At 44.0% G+C, this 27,954-nt stretch overlaps 1 protein-coding gene across 1 annotated transcript; it reads left to right on the forward strand.

Moving 5' to 3' along the window:
* The first annotated feature begins 137 nt into the window (after positions 1-137).
* On the forward strand, positions 138-27,915 carry COG4 (component of oligomeric golgi complex 4). Its single transcript, XM_049622650.1, has 19 exons — positions 138-334; positions 2,779-2,861; positions 4,017-4,131; positions 6,115-6,289; positions 7,032-7,225; positions 9,401-9,506; positions 10,026-10,183; positions 10,918-10,976; positions 14,670-14,803; positions 16,596-16,714; positions 17,274-17,440; positions 18,232-18,397; positions 22,255-22,317; positions 24,949-25,065; positions 25,647-25,739; positions 26,303-26,386; positions 26,623-26,724; positions 27,001-27,129; positions 27,348-27,915. The coding sequence occupies exons 1-19, from the start codon at positions 167-169 to the stop codon at positions 27,480-27,482; spliced, it is 2,367 nt and encodes a 788-aa protein (XP_049478607.1). The 5' UTR covers positions 138-166; the 3' UTR covers positions 27,483-27,915.
* The last annotated feature ends 39 nt before the right edge of the window (positions 27,916-27,954 follow it).

Consider the following 27,954-nt stretch of genomic DNA (forward strand, 5'->3'; position numbering starts at 1 on the left):
CATACCTTATGGCCGTTACTTTTCCCATGAGACTATAAAAAAATAGACCTTTTAAGGTGGACTTAAAAAAACAAAACAAACCATAAATCTATCGGGCATTTCGTGGGCAGCCCAAAAGACCTGGCGCGCAAACGAGGAGGGGGCCTCGCGGAGCCGGAAGCGCGAAATGGAGAACAAGATGGCGGACCTCGATTCCCCTCAGAAGCTGTCAGGGATTTCTCCGCCTGAGGGGATGGGAGGAGGCCGCTGCTCGGAAATCTCCACCGAGCTCATTCGCTCCCTGACCGAGCTGCAGGAGCTGGAGGCTGTATACGAACGGCTCTGCGGCGAGGAGGTGGGGGGCTAGCCAGAGGCAATGGGCTTAGGACTTGTCAGTCTCGGGAAATCGGGCTGTGGGAAGTTCTCTCTGTGCCTTTGCCGAGGGAAACAAAACAGCATTTATTGAAGAAGCAGGAGTGTAATTGAGTGTATTTGGCGGGACCTGACGTCTCTATTCACTTGGACTGATCCCCCTAAGCTTGTTTTCCCTGTTACCCTGGCGGTCTGCTCCGCTCCTGGTCCCCACCCCACTTATTTGCCTGGCCCTTAATGTAGGTTTTTCTGCCGGAGTAGTTAGAATGACAGCGTAGGTCAACTCGCTTCTCAAAATAAGACTAAAGGCTCCCTTGCGTTGACTTAGCAATTTAAAAATTAGGAAACGTTTCCACCGTGTTATCTCAAATATTTAAGGAGGAAGTTATTGCAAATAAACTTGAAGCGTTTTAAGACTTATTTTTGTGGGAAAAGATTTGGGGGTGTAACTGTAGTTCGGTAAGTGTACAGCTTTGTGGAAGCTTGAGGTTTAAAGACAGGTACAACTGTCTAATCTTGGACAAGTGACTTTCATCCCTCGGGCCCCTGCTTTCTGGCCAATAAGGAGGATGGACTGTATTCTCTTGAAGATTCCTTACAGCCTCCTTCATTTTCCGTGGCAACCTGATGCTGTCAGTATATTTGTGAATATCATTTGGGTTCCTTGCCAGTCAGAAGAAAGAGATCCAAGCTCTGATCTAAAGTTTTAGTAGCGGGCGCCTGGGTGGCTGAGTCAGCTGAACATCAACTCTAGATTTTGGCTCAGGTCATCATCCCAGGGTCATGGGGATGAGGGTGGAGCCTGCTTGAGATTCTCTCCCCACCCCCTTGCACTTTATCTCTAAATTAATTAATTAATAAACGTTTAGTAGCTGTTCTCTAAACCAAACTTTAATTTTTTTTTAAACGTTTATTTATTTTTGAGAGAGATAGCACGAGCCAGGGAGGGGCAGAGAGAGAGGGAGACAGAATCTGAAGCAGGCTCCAGGCTCTGCGCTGTCAACACAGAGCCCCATGCGGGGCTCGAACCCACAAGCCGTGAGATCATGACCTGAGCTGAAGTCAGACGCTTAACCGACTGAGCCACCCAGGCACCACCCCGCCACCAAACCAAACTTTTAGTGTTTCTTTTAGAGAGAGCAAGAGAAAGAGTGTGAGCAAGGGAGGGGCAGAGAGAGAGAGGGATATAAAATGTGAAGCAGGTGCCAGGCTGTCAGCACAGAGCCTGATGGAGGGCTCTGAACCCATGAACCCCGGGATCATGACATGAGCTGAAGTCAGAGACTTAACCAACTAAGCCATCCAGGCACCCCCTAAACTAAATTTTTAATTAAGGTTGTGAGTACAAACAGTTTCAGCAAGAGCAAGGGGGGATTATTGATATCTTTGAATAGTTTCAAACATTAACTTGCACCAACTCGAGCAGTTTATGATAACATTTTTCAGCAAGATGTGCTTTATAAAATTCAGTGTTAAGAATTTATTATTTATTTAATTTTAGAGTGCATGAGTTGGGGAGAGGGGCACAGGAAGAGAGAGAAAGAATAAACCAGGCTCCACACTCGGCGCCTAGCCCAACACGGGGCTTCGTGCAGGGCTCCATCCCAGAGCCCTGGGATCATGACCTGAGCCAAAACCAAGAGTCGGACTCTCAACTGAGAGCCACCCAGGCACTCCATAAAATTCAGTACTGTTAACATTCCTAAGCTTGCATTCATTGAGTTAGTCCATTTTTAAGGGAAATTTAAGTCCATCTTCCAGACAGAACAATATTAGTTCTGTATTTGTGTCTGATGACTGTCCAGGGAAGTTTCCCTCTGGATCCTACTGAATTATTTTAATAGAAATGCATAGCTGATAATAATGACTATTATTGAACAATATGCCACCATACTGCGTTAAGCAGTTTATGTTTGTTATCTTGTTTGGCTCACACAACAGTCCTGTAGGATACTTTTACATTTTACAGATCAAGAAACTCAAGCATAAGAAGGTTACATTAGTTGCAGTGATGCAGTAAATAACTTGGCTGAGACAATTCTATACTTATTCTTTCCGGGTACTGATTGTATCACTGTACACTGAGAAGAGACTCTTTGTAACTGCCACTTAAGAAATTTCATTTGTTTAGCCATTATATTTTAAATGCTTTCCTGCATTAGGCACTAAGATAATGATACTGAATAAAAGTTCCCTTCCTTTGTGGTATTCATCTGCTAAATGGAATGAAAATATACAGAAGGTAGCAACCATTATGCAATGTGATCACTGCAAAAATGAAATATTGTTCATTAAAGCCTTAGGGGAACTTAGTGAAAGGAAAGACATTTGGAATGGGATTCACCCTTCAGCTAAGTGGTTGGGTTAGATAATTTTTTAAAGTTCCTTCTGACCATTCTGATGACAAAATGCTTGTCTGTTTTTCAGAAAGTGGTAGAGAGAGAACTGGATGCTCTTTTGGAACAGCAAAACACCATTGAAAGTAAAATGGTCACTCTACACAGGATGGGGTGAGTTTCCATCTCAACAAGAGCCATTGTAATTCCAGCAAGGTCCACTGGATAAGTTCCTGTTTTTCCTAACTTTCTGTTAATAAAATGCCAGTTGATTTTGAAGTGTAGAGGAGGATTACTTCAAGGTAAAATGAACACTTAAGGGTATAATCCACTGGTCAAAGTATCCTTGGACCAACAAGTACCAAAACTCATTTGGAAACTTATTGGAAATGCAAATTACAAGGTTCTACTCAAAACCTCTTGAACCAGAAACTCTGGGTGTGAAGCCCAGGAATCTGACACGCTTTTAACAAGCATACCATATGATTCTGATGTATGTTTCAAGTTTGAGAACCATTGTTCTTACAAACTGTGTGTATTTGTTAGCCATAAAAATTGCTCTTTGACCTCTTCACCCTCTGTGATTGTTGGTTAGTGTATTTTATACTCAGCAATTGGAAGCATCTGTTCTCTAGTTCTTTAGCAGTACCTATTTAGGGGTGTCTTTAGTACTTATAAAGAGTAATTTTTTATTTAATATTGGCCTGAGTTTTCAGTAAAATACTTTTTAGAAAAAGCTGTGAGTAGGGGTACCTGAGTGTCTCAGTCAGTTAAACGTCTGACTTTGGCGGAGGTCATGATCTCTCAGTTCATGGGTTTGGACCCCAGGTTGGGCTCGGTGCTGACAGTACAAAGCCTGCTTGGGATGCCTTCTCTCTCCCTCTCTGCCTGCCCCTCCTCCACTTATGCGCATGAGGGTGCTCATGCTCTCTCTGTCTCTCAAAATAATAAATAGGTAAACTTTTTTTTAAGTTTATTTATTTATTTAGAGAGAGAGAAAGTATGCAAATGGGGGGGAGGCGAAGAGGATCTGAAGCAGGGTCTGCGCTGACAGCAGAGAGCTCAGTGCGGGGCTCAAACTCATGAACCATGAGATCATGATCGAAGCTGAAGTTGGATACTTAACTGCGCCACCCAGACGCTGCTAAATAGATACACTTTAAAAAAAAGAAAGAAAAAGAAAAAGCTGTGAGTAGAGCGAACTGAGCTAAAAGTTGTGGGGAGGTACAAAGAGAGTAGAAGACATGATCTCCATCTACAAAAAATTTTCCATCTCTTACTCATTCCTTCTCCCCCTATGGATATGTGTGTGCTGACATATGTCTCCAGTCCCAACCTGCAGTTGATTGAAGGAGATGCAAAGCAGCTAGCTGGAATGATCACCTTTACCTGCAATCTAGCTGAGAATGTGTCCAGCAAAGTCCGTCAGCTTGACCTGGCTAAGGTAATCCCACTGAACTTCTGATGTTCGAATTAGTAGAGGGCAGTAGAAAAGCCACGACATTAAAAATTAGAGCAGCACCATTCAGTAGAAATCTAATGCAAGATACTGATATTGTGCTGAAGATAGCACAGGAAGAGAACACTTCAGACCCATACCTTTTATGAGTAAAGATTTCAGAATCCTCAAAACACCACAAACCAGCAAACCAAATATAACAACATATTGAAAGGATTATACTATGACTGAGTGAGAATGCAGGGTTGCTTTAACATCTGAAAATCAGTTAATATAATCTACCATATCAATAGAATAAAGGACAAAACTACATGATCATCTGATAAACTCGGAAAAAGCATAAATTCATAAAACTTGGAATAAAAGGGAATTTCCTCAACCTGATAAAGGCCATCTATGAAAAACCCACAGCTAACATCATACTGGTAAAAGACTGGGTGCTTTCTCCTTAAAATCAAGAATAAAACACGGATGTTAGCTCTTGATTTTCTCCAATACTGTACTGGAGTTTCTACCCATAGCAGTCAGGCAAGAAAATGAAATAAAAATATCCAGCTTGGAAAAGAATATGAACTACATATGTAATTTTAGATTTTATAGTAACCATCTCTACTTTATTATTATTATTTTTTTATTTTTAAGTAGGTTCTGTGCCCAACATGGGGCTTGAACTCACAACCCTGAGATCAAAAGTTGCATGCTCTGCCAACTGAACCAACCAGTCGCCCCACTAGTAGACATTTTTTTAAAAGAACAGAAATAGGTAGGGGCGCCTGGGTGGCGCAGTCGGTTAAGCGTCCGACTTCAGCCAGGTCACTATCTCGCGGTCCGTGAGTTCGAGCCCCGAGTCGGGCTCTGGGCTGATGGCTCGGAGCCTGGAGCCTGTTTCCGATTCTGTGTCTCCCTCTCTCTCTGCCCCTCCCCCGTTCATGCTCTGTCTCTCTCTGTCCCAAAAAAAAAAAAAGTTGAAAAAAAAAAAAATAAAAAAAAAAAAAAAAAAAAAAAAGAACAGAAATAGGTAAAAATAATTATAATAATATGCTTTATTTAACCCATTATGTCCAAAATAACATGATTACTATAAAATGCTATTTGTGAGGTATTTTGCCTTCTTTATTTCTGTACTAAGTCTTTGAAATCCAGTGTGTGTCTTACACATCTTAATTTGGACTAGCCATATGTGAAGTGTGTCTAGCCACATTTCAAGTGCCGCAGATCATTAATGACTACAGTAGTGAATAGCATATGATCTGGGCTCTTGAATACGTCATTCCCAGCCTCAGTTTGCCCCTATGAAATAGGATAACTCCTCCCACTCTGTCTAGATACTGCTAAAATAACTTACCATGAAACACTATAGTCACACAGCGACCAAGTCACATATTAAAGTTTCTTTAAAGTATTCTTGCTTGGGTGCCTGAATGGCTCAGTTGGTTAAGCGTGCGAATTCAGCTCAGGACATGATCTCATGGTTCGTGGGTTCGAGCTCCTCATCGTGCTTTGTGCTGACAGGTCAGAGCCTGCTTTGGATTCTGTGTCTCCCTTTTCTCTGCCCCACCCTCTCTCGCTCGCTCTCTCTCTCTCTCAAAAATAACAAACATTAAGAACAAATTCTTGCTTAATTCTAAAAGAAAAATACATATATTTCGTTTATTTTATTACATGGTTTACAATGCCCTGTTGCCAAAATACCAAATACACTCTGGTTCCATTATTAATTTAACATAAGCCAAATGTAAATATGGTTTATCCCTGTTCCTGCTTCCATTAAAATGATTGATCTGGTCACATAAATAAAATTGTATGATATCTGTCAGTATTATTGATCATCTGTCAATAAGAGTTTTGTGAGTGGTAGTGGTTCAGGGCTTCTGGTTAACCAGATTCTGTCCCTGAATCTCCATACCTTCTGAAGAGATGTCTTTGAAAGAATAGGACATTGTTTCTAAGCACCAAGTCTTTTTGCAGAACCGTCTCTATCAAGCCATTCAGAGAGCTGATGATATCTTGGACCTGAAGTTCTGCATGGATGGAGTTCAGACTGCTTTGAGGAATGAAGATTATGAGCAGGCTGCTGCCCATATTCATCGCTACTTGTGCCTGGACAAATCAGTCATTGAGCTCAGCCGACAGGGCAAAGAAGGTAAGTATCCCAAACTGTTGATTTCTACTGTAGTCATAAGCATCTATAATCTGAATAAGGCAAACTAAACCATGAAAAGGACCTCAGTTAGGCAATTTCCTTGTCTGGTATTCGACCCTATATAGATTGTAGTCCATCCTAGGGTATGTGTTGTTATTCCCATTTTACGGAAAAGGAAACTGAGTCCAGATCTGTTCTCTGATCAGTGGGTTCTTTCCACTTGACCCTATTGTCTACTCATAAAATTAAATTCTTAGCCTGGTATTCTAGGCCTTCTCACCTGGTTTTGTACTATTCACTCGTGAATCCATTCATTGTGCACATATATGGAGTTCTCTATATGCCAGAGTGTATATTACTTGCAATACTGTACATGTATATACTTTTTTCTCTTCATCTTTTTGTTTCTGTTACTTTGCTTCTCTCATTCCCTTTGTCTGGAATGTATGTTCCTCTTATGTTCCTCTTACTCAGATATCAAACCCCTGCTCATCTTTAAAAGATGGGATATCATTTCTGGCAAGACTTTTCTAATTCAATCAGAAACGTAACTTTTGCACACTTTTCTTATTACAGTTACCATACACGTGTTTTGTTATAGTTATTTGTGCATAGATCTTATTTCTTTTACTTGATTGTAACTTCTCTGTGTATTTCTAATGAATAGTGGTGCACAAAGTGGCATAGACCTGACATAGTACCATTCTTTATATTAATTCTCAATTTCCCCCCCATTGCACAGGCAGCATGATTGACGCCAACCTGAAATTGCTACAGGAAGCTGAGCAGCGTCTCAAAGCCATTGTAACAGAGAAGTTTGCCATTGCTACCAAGGAAGGGGATTTGCCTCAGGTGGAGCGCTTCTTCAAGATCTTCCCACTGCTGGGTCTGCATGAGGAGGGATTAAGCAAGTTCTCAGAATACCTTTGCAAGCAGGTATGGCCCCCGATTGCTTGGTAGGTTAGTGGTATGGTTCTCTGACTGCAGATTTGGACACTATATCAATCCAGTTTCTGTGGATTCTTTCTCACTTTGCCCTTTTCTTCTCTTGCCTGTAGTGTAGCAGGACTGGATGTATACATTCATTCAACACTTATGTGTTGCCAGCCTGCTGCATACTAGTCATGGCTGAAACTGCTATTGATGCACATTCATTTCCAACAACTAGGTGAAAATGTAGGAAAACTGAAATGCACATTCTCTGACAAGTTGAATCACACTTTTTAAGCTGTCAGCCAAGAACTGGCTTCTTTTAAGAGCATTCAGAGTTGTTGGTTAGTTGTTTTAAGACTTCATAACCAGGCTTGAGGCTCAAAATAAGCCACATTGAGATGAAGTAAGTGATGTCACTTATCATTAAATCCTGAAAAAGAAACAGATTTCAGTTAAAGTCTCAGCTTCTTACCCTTGACCTTAGATGGAAAGAAGCAAATCTCAGCAGGCATGTATGCAGAGGGTTATTGTTTGTAACTATATGTCAGAGTGCCTTCTGCCACATCTCCCAGAGTTCTCTATAATGGAACACTGTTCTGCATTAAGAAAAATGAGACCGTGGATGATTACTTAGTGCCAGGAGAAGAAGCACCAGCAGGTACTGATGCCAGAGAAGTTGTCCCATGAGCTGTTGGAGGCTTTTCACAACCAGGGCCCTGTGATCAAGAAGAAGCATGACATGCACAAGATGGCTGAGGCCCGCCGTGCACTGGCTCACTACCGCTGGTGGTAGAGGGAGGGTAGGTGCTCTAAGAGGAGCTTAGGACTCTGCTGCAAGAAGTAATGAAACACTTAAGGGTTTAGGATGTAGTTCCTTTTTCAGGCCAGGCAGGCCTCATGAGGATGGAACAACATATTTATTGCTTGTTAGTCCTTTCTTTGGGGCCTAGAACTTGCTCTTCCTGTCCCATCTCCTTACAAAGAGGGAACGTACCACTTTAGATTTCCTGCAGAAACTTAGGGCCCATCCAGTCTCTCCCCTCAATTCAAGGGTAGAACTTAGGATGATACGAAAGGAAGCAGTTTTAATGTTAGAAAAGCTTTATTAGAAAATTCTCACCCTGAGCTGGTGAGGCATGTGATGGGGTGCTACCATTTACTAAAACCGACTAGAAATTAAAAAACAAAAAAAAATGAGACAGATGCATACATGCTGACATACTTCATGCTCTGCTGTATAGTTAAGTTAGACTAAATACTTTTGTTTCTGCTTAAAATGATAGACGTGGTAGGGCACCTTGGTGGCTCAGTCGGTTAAGTATCCAGCTCTTGATTTCAGCTTGGGTTATGATCTCAGGGTTGGTGAGATTGAGCCCCGCATCAGGCTCTGCAGCGACGATGTGGAGCCTGCTTGGTATTCTCTCTCTCTCTGCCCCTCCCCCACTTGTGTGTAGGCTCTCCCTCAAAATAAATAAACATTTTCCAAAATATAACAGAAGTGGCAATAAAAATACAGGTTTGTATAAGCATAGGATATTTTTCAAAGGGTTAACAACAGTTATTTCTGGAGAAGAGATTTTAGGAGACCAAGAGGAGTAGGTAAGAGGAAGAACGGCTTTTCACTGAACACTCCTTTATTCCTTTTGAATGTTTAAGTGTGTGTGTTTTACACATTCTAAAAAATTAATTAAAATAAGGGAAAGATGGAGCTGTCTAAAAAGAAAATGCATAACCGTTTTTATGGCACTTTTTTTTAATCAGTACTTTGCCATCTGGGGCCTAGAAATGGCTTTTATTTTTAATCCTTTAAAAATCCCTTCTGTGGTACCCAGATTATTTGTCCTGCTCAATAAAGCACCATTAATAACTTTGTTATACTTGGAGAAGATTAGTGAAACTGGGGACTCTCTGCCTTTGGCTAATGGCAGTACATATCTTCAAAGAAAAGGAAAGCATTATTTACAACTCTGAGTTGAAGAAGAGTTACCACTGTGTTCAAGTTCTTTGTCTTGCCTGAGGCCCAGACAACCCCGAGCCCACTGGGAGGTTCCTGTGTGCTGCGTAGGCTTTCAAGCATCAAAGCAAACATGGGAAAAAGAAAGTCAATGGGAGATCTTTTTGGAAAACTGAGGCCAACCTTTGATCCGAGAACTCCTGTGGATTTTCCACTTTTTTCAGGTGGCCAGTAAAGCTGAAGAGAATCTACTGTTGGTGCTGGGGACAGACATGCGTGACCGGAGGGCTGCAGTCATCTTTGCAGACACACTTACTCTTCTGTTTGAAGGTAAGTCTCGTTCTCCACTTGAGGGAGACTGAAGCCCTTCCTATGTAATGCCCACATCCTAGTGTTTCTTCTCTCCCTGCTAACCTTCGGTTGAATCCTGTAGCTTGCTGTGTATTTATTTATCAGAGAAGTAACTTCCTATTCAGTATCTGATTAGCAAAAATTAGAGTCTCTCAAGTGTTTTGATCCTCCCTATTCCTCAAGACCCAAACTCTAAGAGTAAATTTAGTACTTAAGTGAATTACTAGGAAGAGAGTAATGCTGATTTCCAAAGATGCTTCTACTGAAACTCTCAATATAACTTAAATGCCTTCTAGTTTACCAAGCGTTGTACATATTTAACAGACAAATTTGCTTAGCAACTCCTGGCACTGGCAAGAACCATCTGTATTCATTTTGGGTGGTGAAACAGGTCTAAAAGGGTTGAGTTAGACCCCAGATAAGTCCTGGATAGAAGAAAGGAGTTAGTTTTGTGGGAAGAACATTTGGAATCCAGTCCTCTCATTTTCTCCATTCTAGGTATTGCCCGCATTGTAGAGACCCACCAACCAATAGTGGAGACATATTATGGGCCAGGGAGACTTTACACCCTGATAAAATACTTGCAGGTGGAATGTGACAGACAAGTAGAGAAGGTGGTAGACAAGTTCATCAAGCAGAGGGACTACCACCAGCAGGTGAGAAGGGAAAGCCACAGGTGGGTTTGGAAACAATGTTAGCCAGCAATACTGAATACATTAAATGGGAGTGGGGAGGGGAAGGGATGAAAAAAGATGAAGGTAGAAAAATAAATACGGAATGCAAACTGGCATGCATTTTGCCAGTCACCAGCTTACTTTGGATTTGAGGTGATATCAAGATGATAACCTAGTACAAGATTGCGAAAGAAGTAGAAAGGGCTTCGTGAAAGAAACACAAAACAGAAACATTAGACCAGCTCTCTTAACACAGAATGTGCAGGTGATACAAGGAGAATTTTACTTCTTAACGTCATAGTAAGTGTCAAGTAATTTGTCTCAGATTTCTCCTTAGTTCCTTAGGTACTAACAGTAATACTTGCTTTTTTTTTTTTTCCTTTGAAACTTATTTGTCCTTTCCTTTGAGCAGAGGATGTAAGAGTAGGATTAGAAATAGGAGTAGCCCATACAATTTTATTTCTAGAACGCTACTAGACAGTAGTTGGTTGTAATACTATTAACACCACTTTTAAGTGCAGTAATGGAGGGGGGGGGCATTAGCATCTAAATCAAAAGTAAATCTTTGGCTCATCATTCTTATAGCCTACTTTTGGCTTGCTTGTTAAGCAAACTAAACTTAAACATTCTTCTATGCCAGAAGTTTAGAGTGACCAGCAAGAGGTAGGTGTAAGGAGGGTGGTGAAGAGCATTCTCATTTCTTTGGTATATTGCAGTTCCGACATGTCCAGAACAACTTGATGAGAAATTCTACAACAGAAAAAATAGAACCAAGGTAATAATCCTCTTTTCTTCAGCCCATAGAAGTTTGAACTGGTAATCATGTATCATTCAGAGACTGCTCTGTTACAATGTGGTTTATGTTTTAAAAATATTTTATCTATGATTCAAGCTTTTACTATTTTCTAATAAAAGAAATAAATGCTTGGGGCACCTGGGTGGCTCAGTTGGTTAAGCTTCTGACTCTTGATTTCAGCTGAAGTCATGATCTCATGGTTTATGAGATTGAACCCCGCATCAGGCTCTGTGCTGAGCCTGATTCTCTTTCTCTTCCTCTGCCCCCCTCTCCTCGCTCTCTCTTCCGCTCAAAATAAATAGACATTTAAAAAAATAAATAAATAAAAGTAATATATAATCATTAAAAGAAAATCCAAACATTATAAAAATGTATTCAATCAGTAAATTTTTACTGAGTACACATTAGGTGCCACGCACTCATGTTTGGTAGTATGAAGGTGGCAGCAAGCAAAGTAAGCAAACCCAACATAATTCTTTATTTGTGGTGTCTGTAGTCTAAAGTAGACAGATAATAATAGCTAACACGTATATGGTATTCACTATATGGTATACATTGTTCTAAGCACTTAACAAATATTCAGTCATTTATTCCAGGGTTTCTCAGCCTCTGTACTATTGGCATTTTGGCTGGATAATACCTTGTTATAGAGGACTGTGTTCTTCACTGTAAGATGTTTAGTAGTGTCCTTGGCCTCCACCCACGAGATACTGATAGCGTGATGTCACTAGACACTGCCAGATGTCTCAGGGGTGGAGGGTGGGGGGTAAAATCCCTTCATTTGAGGATCACAGATTTAATCCATAAACATTTTTTATAGATGAGGAGACCGAAGCCTGAAGAGGTTAAGTGACTTGCTGACAGTCCTACAGTGAGAAGATGGCAGTCAGGAACAGAATCCAAGCAGACTCTAGAGTTCATGTTGTTAATCAATATGATCTACTAAGTGTATGGTGCAGGAAAGCATATAATAAAGGGATGTAACCTAAGCTGATGAAATTCAAGGAAAAATCTCTGAGGAAATGACCTTAGATCTGAGACCTTAAGAGTAAATAGAAATAAGGGGCACCTGGGTGGCTCAGTCAATTAAGCATCTGACTCTTGGTCTCAGCTCAGTTCATGGTCTTGCAGACTCTCAGGTTTGAGCCCCGCATCAGGCTGTGCACTGTCGCTGTAGAGCCTGCTGGGATTCTCTCTCTCCCTCTCTCCCTGCCCTTGTCACGCTCTCTCTCAGAATAAATAAATAAACTTGAAAAAGGGTAAATAGAAATAAGAGGTGAAGAGTGTTCCAGGTAGAGCAGGGAAAGAAGAGCAGTGTAGTTGAAATGCAAAGAGTTGGGGAGAGTCTGGTATGAGATGAATCCAGAGAGGTTGTTCTTAGAGTCAGGCCATTCAGAGTCCTGTATCCTAAGCGCTATGGAAATCATGTGATTACAGTATGACCAGATATATGTTTTGAAAAGATCTCTTGGAGTTTAGTATGGAAAATGAGTTAACATATGTATATGATGTGAAGGAGGGGTTCAACTTCATTCTTTTTAATGTGGATATCAGTCATCCCAGCACAATTTGTTGAAAAGACTATTCTTACTAAATTGTCTGAGCACTCTTGTTGGAGATCAATTGATCATAAATGTGAAGATTTCTGGACTCTCATCTAAACTGTAGGCCTATCTTTATGCCACTACCACACTGTCTTCATTGCTGTAGGCTTGTAGTAAACTTTGAAATTGGGAAGTGTGAGTCCTTCAACTTTGTTATTATTTTTTTTTAATAATTTTTTTAGGGGCACCTGGTTGGCTCAGTCTGTTAAGTGTTTGGCTTCAGCTCAAGTCATGATCTCATACATAGTTCATGGATTTGAACCCTGCATTGGGCTCTCTGCTATCAGCACAGAGCCCACTTCAGATCCTCTGTCCTCTTTTCTCTCTGCCCCTCCCCCAGGCACATGCTTGCACACGTGCTCTCTCTCTCTCTCTCTCTCTCTGAAAAAATAAACATTAAAAAAAGTCACTCAGAGTGCTTGGGTGGCTGTCAGTTAAGCATCCAACTCTTGATTTTGGCCCAGGTTGTGAACTCCTCATTCATGAGATTGAGCCCCATGTCAGGCTCTGTGCTGACAGCCTACTTGGGATTTTCTCTCTCTCTCTCTCTCTCTCCCTCTCTCTCTCTCTCTCTCTCTGTCCCTCCCCTGCTCATGCTGTCTCTCTCAAAATAAATAAACAAACGTAAAAAAATCAGGGGCGTCTGGGTGGCTCAGTCGGTTAAGCCTCTGACTTTGGCTCAGGTCATGATCTCACAGTGCGTGGGTTCAAGCCCTGCATCAGGCTCTGTGTTGACAGCTCGGAGCCTGGAGCCTGCTTCAGATTCTGTGTCTCCCTCTCTGCCCCTCCCCTGCTCATGCTCTCTCTCTCTCTTCTCTCTCTCTCTCTCTGTCAAAAATAAATAAACATTTTTAAAAAATCACTCATCAGGGGTGCCTGGGTGGCTCATTTGGTTAAACATCTGACTCTTGATCTCAGTTCAAGTCTCAGTCGCAGGGTTGTGAGTTCAAGCCCCATGTTGGGCTCCACGTGGGGCATAGAGCCTATTTCAAAAAAATAATAATAATAGGGGCACCTGGGTGGCTCGGTTGGTTATGCATCCAACTTCGACTCCGGTCATGATCTCACGGTTTGTGACTTCAAGCCCTGCGTTGGGCTCTCTGCAGTCAGCATGGAGCCCACTTCAGATCCTCTGTCTCTCTGCCCCTCCCCGACCCATGCTTGATCTCTCTCTCTCTCTCTCTCTCTCTCTCTCTCAAAAATAAACATTAAAAAAAAAGAAACTTTAAAAAAATAATTTTTTTAAGTTTATTTGTTTATTTTGAGAGAGAGCAAGCGAGAACAGGGATGAACAGAATGAGAGAGCCAAGCAGGCACCTTGCAATACAGGCTCAACTCATAAACCCATGAGATCATGACCTGAGCTAAAATCAAGAGTTGGACACTTAACCCACTGAGCCACTCAGGTACCCCTCAATTTTGTTATTTTATTCAAGATTATTTTGGCTCGGGGCACCTGGGTGGCTCAGTCGGTTAAGAGTCTGACTTCGGTTCAGGTCATAATTTCACAGTTCGTGAGTTCAAGCCCTGCATCAGGCTCTGTGCTGACAGCTCAGAGCCTGGAGCCTGCTTCAGATTCTGTGTCTCCCTCTCTCTGCCCCTCCCCCACTCATACTCTCTCTTTCTCAAAAATAAACAAACATTAAAAGGAAAAAAAAGATTGTTTTGGCTCTTCATCTGGGTAGGTGAATGGGTGTGGGACACAGCTTAATGGTTTAGCCTGAAATCCCACCACAGCTAAATAAGAGGATGGGAAGTTGTGGTTCCTTTCATGTGAGGCAAAGATCATTTTTATTCAAACCACTGACAAAAATATACCTCCCAGTCTCTTATTTAGCCCTGACAGCATTTTTGTAGGTGAATGGTTCAGGTGAAACGGGTAAGTGGAATATGTGGTTGACAGCTGTCTCTGATTATAATTGGGCCAGCAGACCAGGATGACCATCTGGCAGAGCTAACCCTTCTGGGCCCAGTGGAAGAGGGAGTTTGGGACTCTTTGCCCTGTATCTCTTAAATCTAAGGGAATCCAGTGTCTTCCTGCTTATTCCTTCTGCTCCATGTATCTCAGGGAACTGGACCCTATCCTGACTGAGGTCACCCTAATGAATGCCCGCAGTGAGCTGTATTTACGTTTCCTCAGGAAGAGGATCAGCTCTGATTTTGAGGTAGGGGACTCCATGGCCTCAGAAGAAGTAAAGCAAGGTAAGACGTGTTTCCCATATTTTCTGGGAGGGCTGGGACAGAATTGGCACTGTTTTCTGATAGTTAAGCCACAGATCTCTTAACAAGGAAGTAACTAGGGCTTCTTAGCATCTGAGGTCTGTGGGCAAACTAGGAAAGCTAGACTTAACTAAATGTTAAGGAATGGACAGGATCTTTGAAGCCTTTTACTCATTTTACAGGTGAGGAAAGCTAATACCCAGAATGGTTAAATTATTTTCTTCTAATCTTTTCTCTACACCACGTTGCCTCACCAGCTCTGAGTTAGGGATTGGTGTTTAATTTAGATCAGTGACATGGGGCGCCTGGCTGGCTCAGTCAGAAGAGCATGCAACTCTTGAACTTGGGGTTGTGAGTTTGAGCCCAACAATGGGTATAGAGATTACTTAAAAAATAAAATCTTAAAAAAAAATTCACTATAATCTCCAATTACTATGTTCTCTAATAATGACAAAACATTTAGAAATAACCTGTGTGTCTAAAAATAGAGTTCATTTTTTTTTTAATTTATTTTGAGAGAGAGTGCAAGCATGGGTGGGGGAGGGGCAGAGAGAGCAGGAGACAGAATCCTAGGCAGGCTCCATCCAAGCCATCAGCCAGGAATCCTACTCAGGGCTCAAAACTCAAGAACCATGACATCATGACTAGAGCTAAAATCAAGAATTGGCCGCTCAACCAACTGAGCCACCCAGGCACCCCTAAAAATAGAGTTTAAAAAATGGACTGGGGCAGGGAGCCTGGGTGACTCAGTTGGTTGAGCAGCGGCCAACTCTTGATTTCGGCTCCAGTCATGATCTCATGGTTCATGAGTTAGAGCCCCTTATTGGGCTCTGTGCTCACAGCTCAGAGCCTGATTGGGATTCTGTTTCCCACTCTCTCTCTGCCCTTCCTCCCCTTGCTTTCACTCACTCGCTCTCTTTCTCTCTCAAAAATAAATGCATAAACATTAAAAAAAAAATGTGGACTGGAGTGCCTGGGTGGCTCAGTTAAGCATCTGACTCTTGATTTTGGTTCAGGTCATGATCTCATGTTCGTGAGATGAAGCCCCACATCAGGTTCTGCTCTGACAGCACAGAGCCTGCTTGGGATCCTCTCCCTATCTCTCTCTCTGCCCCCCTCCTCACCTTGTGTTCACTCTCTCTCTCCCCCAAATAAATAAACATTTAAAAAATTAAAATGTATGGGGCGCCTGGGTGGCGCAGTCGGTTAAGTGTACGACTTCAGCCAGGTCACGATCTCTCGGTCCGTGAGTTCGAGCCCCGCGTCAGGCTCTGGGCTGATGGCTCGGAGCCTGGAGCCTGCTTCCGATTCTGTGTCTCCCTCTCTCTCTGCCCCTCCCCCGTTCATGCTCTGTCTCTCTCTGTCCCAAAAATAAATTAAAAAAATAAATAAATAAATAAATAAAAATAAAAAAAAATAAAAAATAAAAAATTAAAATGTGGACTATCTACCTGATAAAATATCATACGGCCATTAAAAATAAGCTAAAAGAAAAATAAGCTATATAGAAACTGTGAAAATATTTATGATATTATCTTTTTTTCATTTTTTGTATTTGAGTGTAGTTGACAACACAATGTTACATTAGTTTCAGGAGTATATGATAAAATGGTTTAAAGCAGAATACAAAATTGTATCTGTACCATGATTATAACTATGTAAATTATGTACAGATTGGGAACAAAGACTAGAAAGGAATGCGGGAAAATGAAAACAGTTGGTATTTTTGACTTAGGGAAGAAAAGTGAGTATTTCTTTCTTGGCTGTCCCCTAGAGCACCAGAAGTGTCTGGACAAACTCCTCAATAACTGCCTATTGAGCTGTACCATGCAAGAGCTAATTGGTTTATATATTACCATGGAGGAGTACTTCATGAGGGAGACTGTCAATAAGGTAGGACAGAGGACACATCCCTTGGAAATGGGGCTTCGTGTCCAAGAAGCCAGGCTGAAAGAAATGGCCAAGGCATGTCGCATTTCCTAGTCCTGCTTTGAGAATATCCTTGGGTGCTGACTGAGCAGTACCACTTTGTATGGTTAAGAGGTCATCTTTGGGGTTGTCATGCTCTCCAAAGACCCAGCTGGATGTGTTTTCCAGGGCTCACAAAACAACAGCTTAGCTCCTCAGGGAGCCTACTTGTGCCCTGCCTTCTTTGAGGTATGTGGGTGAGGAAACTCGGGAAAGAAGGGCCTCTCCTGATGTCTTACATCCCAGTTAACATGTCCCCAGGGCAAAGTCCCTAAGTACTTAATTTCCTAACATAGTCATCAGTAGGGAAATAAGCTATTTTGACAAGGAAAATTGACACCAAGATATAACTAGAGTAAGCCATGTTGGGAGAAACAAGGACAAGCTATAGAAAAGGGAGCAAAGCCAGAGCATGTTCCAGAACTATCTAGAACAGTGGTGTGCAGAACTGGAGCTCTTACTGGCTGCTTTGCCTTTTGGTTAGGCTGTGGCTCTGGACACCTATGAGAAGGGCCAGTTGACATCCAGCATGGTGGATGATGTCTTCTACATTGTTAAGAAGTGCATTGGGCGGGCTCTGTCTAGCTCCAGCATCGACTGTCTCTGTGCCATGATCAACCTTGCCACCACAGAGCTGGAGTCTGACTTCAGGTACAGTTGACTCCCTTTCTACTTTCTAGGAAGCAAAAAGCTCCTAGTTGTGACTGATTTCTAAGCCTATGTAGCTTCCCTTTTTTCCATGTGATTCCAGTTCAGTGCTATATAGGCTATGAGCTTCTATCCATAGCACAATATCCGTGATTTCAGACAGCTGTATAGCAGCCAGATACCTTACAGGCCAAGTCTGTGCTCCCTGGACTGGATTGGAGGGGTTACTGGCCCTCAGACCTAGGAAAGAGAATAGGCATCTCAGTTGAAGGCAATAGTTGTAATAAAGTAATCATAGTTACCATTGCTACAGGCCAGGCACTATTCGAATTTCTTGCTCTTATTCAGTCTTGATAACAACCATTAGCCCTCTTTTACATGAGAAAACTGGGACTCAGATCATGCAGCTCATAAATGATGGAATATAGAATAGAGTCCAGAACTGACTCCCCAAACCTGTTCTCTAACTACTTGTATGGTACTGCCTTTCACTAAGCTGTACTGCCTCCTCTTGAGTCTGTTGGAGCTCAATGCTAATAACTGGGAGCCTCGCAGGGAATAAAGAATTGGCCAGTCTTCTCTGTATGTTCTTGTCACATCAGTGCCATTAATGGGTTGTTGGGTCTCTCTCATACCCTGGATGCTCAAGTTTTCCCATTATCGTCTCAAGGATTGGTTAATCCCCCAAAAGAGCAGGCCATGCTGCTGGGTTAGGGTCATGGGTCCTCTGGTCCTGTGGTCCTGGAAGCCAGATTGAATGCTGTCAGTCTCTATATGCCATTCTGCACCCACAGGGATGTTTTGTGTAACAAGCTGCGGATGGGCTTCCCGGCCACCACCTTACAGGACATCCAGCGCGGGGTGACGAGTGCTGTGAACATCATGCACAGCAGCCTCCAGCAAGGCAAATTTGACACAAAAGGCATTGAGAGCACTGACGAGGCCAAGCTGTCCTTCCTGGTAGGTAGCCCTTTAGGTCAGGAGCTGGTTGGTTTATTTCAAGAGTTTAAACTATGACCTCTAAGCCACAGTATAATTGGCCTTCAACGGGAAACTTTTCCTCCAGTGTCTGTATAGAAGGAAAATTCCTCTTTAAGGAAAGCTCCTCTTAGAAGGTTCTGAAACCATTTCTTAAGTCGGGACCTATTTCTGAGCAGCCCAACGCAGGACATGAACTGTTCCTTGCCTAGAAGGCTGGGCACCTTGCAACTCAGCTCTCCCAAGTGCTCATTCCCAAGAGGACTACGAAGCTGTTCAGGGGCTCCACTCAGTATCATGCTTGGTTTGCACCTGCTACAGAGCCAACTGTAATATCTGTGCCAAGCTTCCAGACCACTTCTGTAAGGCCAGTCCCACAACATGGGTGGGGACTGATCATTTAGACCTACCAGGGCTCTTTTCCTAGCAAACTTCTTAGGCTTTCAACATCCTCAGAAAGATGACCTTTTTTAAAGCCCTTAGCTACCCGGAATGACACAAAATGAAGCAGTGAGTTTTACCAGGTGTGTGATAGCTGGGAAGAAAGAAACATGAAAGGATGAAGGGATTTATACAAGGTTAACAGCCAGTTTGTGATGAGCCAAAAAGAATACAGCTGTATTCTGGCTCAGCCCTTTCTGGCATGTGCTGTCTTGGCATTCCGCTCCACCCCCACATTGGCCAGAGCCATCTTGGCTCCTGGGGTACAGAGCCTGAAGGAGACATCCAATAGCAGAGCTCTCCATCAGTAGTCCACAGATGGGGTCTCTGAACACCTTGGGGTTGGATGCTAAATGTATACTTTTTTTTTTCCTAGAAACAGGGTCCTTGGCTTTTATCAGATTCTTAAAAGGTCTGTGACCCCAAAAGTGTTAACAGCTGTTGTTCTCAGAGACAGAAGCCTAAACATACCAATATCTACCTACCTGTGCAAGGAAACCCATAGGAACTGGTCCTCAGACTGCTGTTTAGGCAGCCTCACTCACTTCCTGTCACTGAAAATATTTTCCCTGAGCATGGGTTCTGTTGATCTGGAATGTCCTGGTTGTTGCCAAAAAAGAGGATCAGCTCCAAGAAATTATTACCTCTGAAATACACCTTTGGAGACCTTTGCCAAAATGTTTGGCAACCAGCTTCATTTGATCATGAACTGACTTAAATTTTTCATTTTGTTTGCGTTCTGTTATTTCATTTTCTACAGAACTTACTTTTATTCTTTCATTTCTCTACTCAGAAACGACTCCTAGCTTTGCATCTTTGCTTGGTGGTTTGTTGACAGCCTCTGAGCCTCACTTATCCTACCCCTCTAGCGCAGGATATTTTCCTCCACTTGGCCCCGCAAGTCCCCATTACACTGGCTGCTGTGCTTTTGCACATTCTCGGCTGCCATGCACAGCTTCATTGTTTGAGGGCCCAAAAGATAAGGCCAACATGAAAGGTGATGCTAAATGGTTAGTGACAGATTTCTAGTTTTCCTGACGCCAAGTACTTAAAATGTCATCGCTCCCACTGCAGCACTCATTTCTTATGTCACCTTGATTCATTTGGCTGTCAAGATGAATTCCCCAACGGTGTTGACAGATCATTCGCCATGAGCTGGGGATAAGCCCAGTGAATCCATGCTTACAAGGACTGTCAGTACAAGGAAGCTTTGAAATCGATACCTCTTGAACCCAAATCCATTTTCCCTTTATGATAGATTTTTCTTATGCCCCTAAATGCTTTGGGAAACATTTAAGTTGTGGCCCTCATCCTTGAGCTGTCATCACAGTACACTTATTTCTCTGGAAGCTTGTGATGTTAGCAGCCTTGTGTTGTGGCATGCTAATGAAAGGCTTTAAGTCTTATCCCTCCCCGATGGAAGCGGCCTTAGCAGCACTGTCAGGGCAGCATGATCTTTCACGATTAGCTGCAGAACACTGATGAGGGAAGCACTCTAGGGAACACAGGAGGGCCATCCTAGTCTCAATCCCTGGGGTTCTCGAATTCTTCTTTTACTCTCAAATCCTGAAGTTCCTGACTCATCTTTTTGAAAATAGGCTCCTCCCTACCTCATCCCTGCCTTCATGGTCATGCCACCAGCACACCAGTTCAGAGACAGTATGATCCTCTCATACTTTCTGATTCCTGCTCTGCACAGCCTCTAGAAGTAATACTTAGTATTCTGAAGCCACAGCTGTGCTCGTATGGCATTCACCTGTTTTACATAACCCTCAGTGCCAACCCGTTGTCCACAGGAGAGCATAGCACCCAAGTCCCAGTCTGACTGCACTCGCCTCTGCAGCTTTACAAACTCTTGCTGTTTTTCTGCACATATCCGTGTACTGACTCTGCTTATTCCCAAATACTTTTTGGGGTTTTCTGCCACTCTGCAACTGTGTATGTTCTCCCTTCTTCAGAACACATTTATTTACTCATTCAGTCAACAGATATTTATTTGAGAAACTTTTATATATCAGGCACTGTTCTAGGTTCTGGAGCTACATTGCCCAATAGGGTAGCCAGTAGGCAGAGTTGGCTATTTAAATTTAAGTTTAAACCAAAAATCCAGTTCCTGAGTTGCACTAACCACATTTCAAATGCTCAGTAGCCATAGATGACTAGGGGCTACTACACTGGACAGTTCAGATTTAGAATATTTCCATCATCAAGAAAGTTCTTTTGGGCAGTGTTAAAACTGAAGATACAGTTCTAAAGAGAACAGAATAGATCCCTGCCTTCATGGAGCCCTCATTCTAGTGGGAAAGGCAAACAAGAAACAAACAAAATGATACTGGATAATCCTAAATACCATTAAGAAAATAGCAAACAGGACAGTGCCCTATAGAAAGACTGATAGGAGTGGAGAAATGTACTCACCCTCATCTGTCAGAATTACTCCAGACTTTTTGATCTGAATAAAGTTCATCTCAGTTACAATTCAGCCATGGAGCTTTCCTTGAATGCCTTAGAGCAAAATGTTTCTTTCCTCTAAATGACCATAGCAATTGGTGCCTTCATCATCACTTTTGTCACATGCTGCTTTTTATGATTGGTATTTCTGTATCAAGCTTATAAGGCAATAGAGTTATGAAAGAAGGAGCTCTTGGCTGAGAGGAGGGAGACCTGACTCTATTCCTGGCTTTAGCTCTGTGGCCTTTCACTTTCTGTCCACTCACCCTGCTTTATTTTTCTGCATGGTGTTTATCTTTATCTGATATTTCTTACCTGACTTCCCTTCTGGAATTGTGGACCCTATGAGAGGGTGGATTTCAGGAAGCATTTTTTTTTTTAATTTTTTTTAATCTTTACTTATCTTTGAGAGAGACAGAGACAGATGTGAGCCGGGGAGAGGCAGAGAGAGAAGGAGACGCAGAATCTGAAGCAGGCTCCAGGCTCCGAGCTTGTCAGCACAGAGCCTGACGCGGGGCTCGAACTCAGAAACCATGAGGTCATGACCTGAGCCAAAGTCAGACACTTAACTGACTGAGCCACCCAGGCGCCCCAGGAGGCATTTCTTAAATGAATGTCAGTCTTTGCCTCACTGACCTGGGATTTAAGTCACAGGACTTCTCCCAGATCTGTGTGCCAAAACATGGAGCAAAAAGATCTGAAACCTTGGGTCACTACCCCTAAGATCAGGTGACTCTCCTGCCTTAATGTCAGGCACAGGAGAAAGGGCGAGCCCGGTTCACTATCCTGCCCAATCCAAGACCTGAGCACCATACCTGATGCCATTGCTGTGGGTGTTCCTTAGCCCTCCTCTGGGCCTCAAGATTACAGCTGTCAGCCAGTCTGGCACTGGAGTGGGTACAAACACCAGTGAGCAGTGGGTCACATTCTCTGTCCTTACCTCCCAGGTGACCCTGAACAACGTGGAAGTCTGCAGTGAGAACATCTCCACATTGAAGAAGACTCTGGAGGTATGAAGAAAATAGCCTATCAGTTTTCAGTAGCTGCAGCTTCTCCAGGCCTCCCTGTGAGAGGGGTTCCTACGCGCTTGTTCTGGTAGGGCCTGTGCATTCGCTGGCATTGAGCCAGCCTTCCTTTAGAGCACTCGAGGGGATCAACATGGGAGGACCTCTGACCCACAAGCTGGAAGATGAGGATTTAAATTAGCACTTGTGGCACATACTTGGCCTGTGACCTCAGATAAGTCCCTTAGCTCCCTGAGCTTGGGGACTCTCATCTACAAAACAGATCTTCTTCCTGCCCTAATTAGGGTTTACTGGGGGGCCTAACTAAAAAAAGGTTGAAAGCACTTAAAAAAATGATAAAGTCCTCAAAAAAATGTTAGGAAATTAAGATGAAATAGGGTTTGCCAAACCCTGTACAAAGCTGTTGCAGTTACCATTTTTTTTAATTTTTTTTTTTTAACGTTTTATTTATTTTTGAGACAGAGAGAGACAGAGCATGAACGGGGGAGGGGCAGAGAGAGAGGGAGACACAGAATCGGAAGCAGGCTCCAGGCTCCGAGCCATCAGCCCAGAGCCCGACGCGGGGCTCGAACTCATGGACCGCGAGATCGTGACCTGAGCTGAAGTCGGACGCTCAACCGACTGAGCCACCCAGGCGCCCCAGTTACCATTTTTTTAAAGGAAGGCTGCATAGTGTGTTGGAAATTGATTGGGCTTAGAAGTCAGATCCCCCTAAGTTCATGTCTCTGCTGGACCACTGACCAGCTGTGTGGCATGAGGCAAGTTCTCTACCTCCCTGAGCCTCAGCATCTTCATGTATAAACAGGAAGAATGATCTCTGCCTCACAGAGTTGTAAAAAGTGAATGTAGTAATATAAAACATGAGCTATGTGAGACACATGCGGTGGTAGTTCATAATTGTATTAACAGTTATAAATAGCAGCATGGAGCAATCACTTTGTTAAGTGTTAGAAAACGAAGAGCCCAACTCTGCCCCAGTCTCAAACTCTGCCTCTGGGAGAGGAGGGAAGCCGGGGTCCTGCTGCCTCAGCAGACCCTTATTTCAAGGAAGATACAGTGCTGCAGAGGCACAGGCTGATGATAAGTGGCAGCTCTAGGGCTGAGCAGCCTGCAGAGGCCAGGACCCAGCACAGGGGGAGAAGGCCTTGTAACTGGCGGGCTTCCTAAAGGAGGTGCAGGGAGAGCAGTCAGGTGGGAGTTTACAGTAGTACTGAAAACCGGACCAGATGAGGAACTTACACCAGAAAGGCCTTAAAATGGAATAAAGTAAGAGTGCTACTTACAAAGTACCAAAAGCACAGGATCTGTCACATGGTATGTGTTCAGCAGAGTGGCTGTTATTGTTAAGTCATGTCACCTTAGATTGTATTCCAGACTTTATTCTTTACGTTCGAATATTGGATTTTGAAGGAATATTTTGGGAAATGTTAGAAATTGAGAACTGAGCCGGTAGAATTAGCCAAGTAAAAAAAGGAAAGCAAAGAGCTGAAAAAACAATTGCCATAAATTCTACCCAACTTAGATTTGCATTTGCAGGTATTCTTTCTGAATCCCACTAGCAGCCCTCTGAGATAGGTCAGGTGGTGTGATGTCCATTTTACAGATGAGTTTAAAAGGCTAGGTAAAGATAGTGTATACTGTAGCTGCTGTGTAACTGAGGGCTTCTGCCTGCTGTATCAGTCCCTTTGCAACTCTTCCACACTGCTCCTCCTGCTGTGGCCAAAACAGCACAAACTTCTGAGGAGACTACAAGAAATTCAGGCAGTTCCTGGCAAACCAAAACGTGGTGAGTTTCAAGCAGCTCCCCCTGTGCATTCTCTACTCCTAGGCTATCGTGTGGGGATTGGGAACAGGAACTCTGGAGCCAGAATCCCAGCTTGAATCCTAGCTCCATGACTTAATTGTTGTGTGGTGTTAGATAAATTATTAACTTCTCTGTGTCTCGGTTTCCTCATCTATACAAAGGGATAGTAATAGTACCTACTTCATAAGATAGGTACTTTAATTAATAAAAGTTAAATGCTTTAAACAGGGCCTGGCATACAGTAAGCATTTAAATCTTAGCTGTGATCATGATGATCTCCCTTGGGCAGCCAGACCAAGTTATTTAAAAAACAGAACCTATAATAAAAGCTAGCATCTCCTTAGTGTCTACTACTTGACAGGAACTGAGCTAAGCACTTTGTGCATTCAACTCTTCCAACTACCATGGGGACAAGGATTTGTGTTCCCACTTTTTAAACAGGGAAATTGAAGCTCAGAAGCTTTAAATCACTTGACCAAGGTCACTCAGTCAATATATAGCTAAGCCAGGATTTGAAGCTAGGAATGTCTGACTCTAAAGGTATGAAAAACCTTCTGGTTTTTGTGTTTCTTATTCACACCCCCTGTTACCAATACTCTCATATTACCAAGGAGGAAATGGGAGTCAAGTGGCTAGCCGCTTGTCTTCTGCAACCTCTCGAGGACTGTTGCCTAGGATCAACCATAGCTGCTCTTAGAGAAAGCTGAAGGTGGAGAAATGGCTGGTTGTACATGGGGCATCCTCTTCACCCTCCAGGCACCCACATGGCCCATCCATGCTGGGAAGCCTGATAGCTAGGTGTTCTCTCCTAGAGTGACTGCACCAAGCTGTTCAGCCAGGGCATTGGAGGGGAGCAGGCCCAGGCCAAATTTGACAGCTGCCTTTCTGACTTGGCTGCCGTGTCCAACAAATTCCGAGACCTCTTGCAGGTAAGCCCCAGGATCAGTTGCTGACTGAATCCTGTGCCTGAGTGTTGCTTTGAGCATATTGTTACTGGTTTATTATGGGCTCCATATATATAAAGAAACAAGGAGGAATGAGAGAGTAGCATGCAAGAAACTGAACTCATGTGAGTCCCTTGAAGACTGAAGATTTTTCAGCCGTTGTCATGCTGACAAGCCAGCATTCTGGTCCTCTTGAGTCTCCACTTGGCCCCCACAGTGCCAAGAGCCCAGAAAGGTGCTCAGAGGAAATGGAACCACTTGGTTACTTGGACCCACTGCTTGGCCTTAACCAAAGGTGCTGCCTAGTACCAGGCACTCAGAAGTCTCTTCTGTTGAGTTTGCCAAACCAGTCCCATGACCCGGACCTGAATTGGCACAGATCTGGAAATGAACATGTTGTTTCTGACCTCTTTTATTAGCATTATCTCTTTTAGACTTTGGACAGGCCCGCAGGAAAGCCCGCGAACTGGAAGAGTGCCCTGGTGGTCAAGGGATGGATGGAGCAGAAGGGAAGGGGTAGGTACATGTGCCTTTTGTGACTGACGCATCTCTGCCTTGTCCCGCAGGAAGGGCTGACGGAGTTAAACAGCACAGCCATCAAGCCACAGGTGCAGCCTTGGATCAACACCTTCTTATCTGTCTCCCACAACATCGAGGAGGTCAGCCATCAGGCCCAGGATTACCCCTCATTCTCCCAACCCCCAGCTGGAGGGCAGCAGAGCTGTCTCAACAGACCAGACCTTACATGCTTCTCTGGCCCACTTCCCTCACCCTCAAAGACTAGGTTCTTCCCAGTAAGCAGGTTATTCCCAGTAAGCCCTTAGAAGGGCTCTGAAAGACACCTAAAGGGAGTTTGCCATGACCTGATATGTCCTCTTTTATTGAGGCTTTCTGTCCCACCTACGATAGACTTCGGAGCTTTATTTTCTAGCCTAATGATGTCATTCCTGTAGAACACAAGATGCAAAAGGAAACAAAATGCCAGGAGCTTTACCATGTTGTGTGGACCACTGCTGCAGCCCAGAGCCATTTGCTGGTCAGAAGTATGATAAAGCAGTAGCAACAGTATATGCTGGCTTGGGCGTCCATGCTGCTTTTTAGCTGAATGAGTCAGAAGCTACAAGACCTCTTCCTCTGTTTTCCTAAAGGGGTGAAAGCAGGGTGGGGTGCATGGTACTTTTTGGAGAGGCCCCCAGTGACCCAGCTTGTTTCTTGACAACAGGAAGAATTCAATGACTATGAGGCAAATGATCCTTGGGTACAACAGTTCATCCTTAACCTGGAGCAACAAATGGCAGAGTTCAAGGTGAGCAGAGGCTCTAGGGACCAGGTTATGGAATTACCCACCTCTGCCCAAATCGACAGGCTTTGTCTTCTCATCACACTCCTACTGGGAACTCTGAACACTCTTCCAAGCCCCGGCCTGTAGACACACTCCCCGATGGCCTCCTGTAACTGTGCCCCCCTCCCCCTACTGAAGAGTCCTATATAGGCAGAGCGGCTTAGGTAGGACTCCCACTAATGTCTAGCCTCTGTGTGCAGGCAAGCCTGTCCCCAGTCATCTATGACAGCCTGACCGGCCTCATGACCAGCCTTGTTGCCGTCGAGTTGGAGAGAGTGGTGCTGAAATCCACCTTTAACCGGGTAAGGTCCAGCAAGCACAGGTCCCCAGCTCTGTTGTTTTTCTTCTGAGGAAGACAAGTCCTGCCACCCTAGGACTTGCATTCCCTCTGTCTGCCGTCCACAAGCCCTGCATATCCAGACCCGAACCTTCCCTGGCTTCTGAGGCCTTGGAGCTGACTGAGGCATCACATGAGGTCCAGCTGCCTTGCAGCCCATCACTGAGGAAAACTAGGGGCAGGTTCCATGTGGCTGGAGGGCCAGGCCTTGAACACTGAGTGAGCTTGCGTTCCCTTGCAGTTGGGCGGTCTGCAGTTTGATAAGGAGCTGAGGTCACTCATTGCCTACCTTACCACAGTGACCACCTGGACCATCCGAGACAAGTTTGCCCGGCTCTCCCAGATGGCCACAATCCTCAATCTGGAGCGGGTATGTGCAGCTCTCCGGGCCTAGCAAGGGATAGGTGACTGGGAAGAGGCAGAAACAAAATCTGGATCCCTCTCTACCTCTTCACACCAAGCCTCCACCATCAGTCCAGCCCTGCAGAGCACCTTCTTCCTAGGCACCCCTGCTCTGTCTCTGGTGGAGCCCAAGGCCTTCTCTCAGGATAGCCTCTCATTGCTGACTTTCTGTGTTCTTCCCCACAGGTCACTGAGATCCTAGATTACTGGGGTGCCAACTCTGGCCCACTGACATGGCGCCTCACCCCTGCTGAAGTACGCCAGGTGCTGGCTCTGCGCATGGACTTCCGCAGCGAGGACATCAAAAGGCTGCGTCTGTAGCTGCCAGGGGGAGCCCACCTGGTCCGTCATACTTCAGGGCCCATTCCCTGAGTGGCCACAGCCAAAAAGCTCAGCAAGGATGTCTGGCTTGAGGAGCTCTGACAGCCCGACTGTTCCACTGCGGGCAGCAGGAAACAAGGCTCAATTCACTCTGCTGTCTGCACTCAGACCTGTCTCGGTGGTGCTTTGCAGGCAGTCTCTCCCCACCAGGAGAAATGAATCCCCCTGGGCTCTTACCTACATGGGAAAGCCAAAGCAGGCCAACCTTCTGCATGGGTGGTCATTCTCTCATCCTTAGACACTACAGCAAACGAGCTGCCTCCATGCCAGCCCTAAAGGACTTGGGTATATCTGGGGACCTGGGGAATTAGGTTTACTCCCAAGGAGAGGCTATGATGTTTATGCTCATGCTGAATAAAGACACTCCTTGGTGGGGCGCCTGGGTGGCGCAGTCGGTTGAGCGTCCGACTTC

The sequence above is a fragment of the Panthera uncia genome (genome assembly GCF_023721935.1).
Source record: "Panthera uncia isolate 11264 chromosome E2 unlocalized genomic scaffold, Puncia_PCG_1.0 HiC_scaffold_20, whole genome shotgun sequence".
NCBI lineage: Eukaryota > Metazoa > Chordata > Mammalia > Carnivora > Felidae > Panthera > Panthera uncia.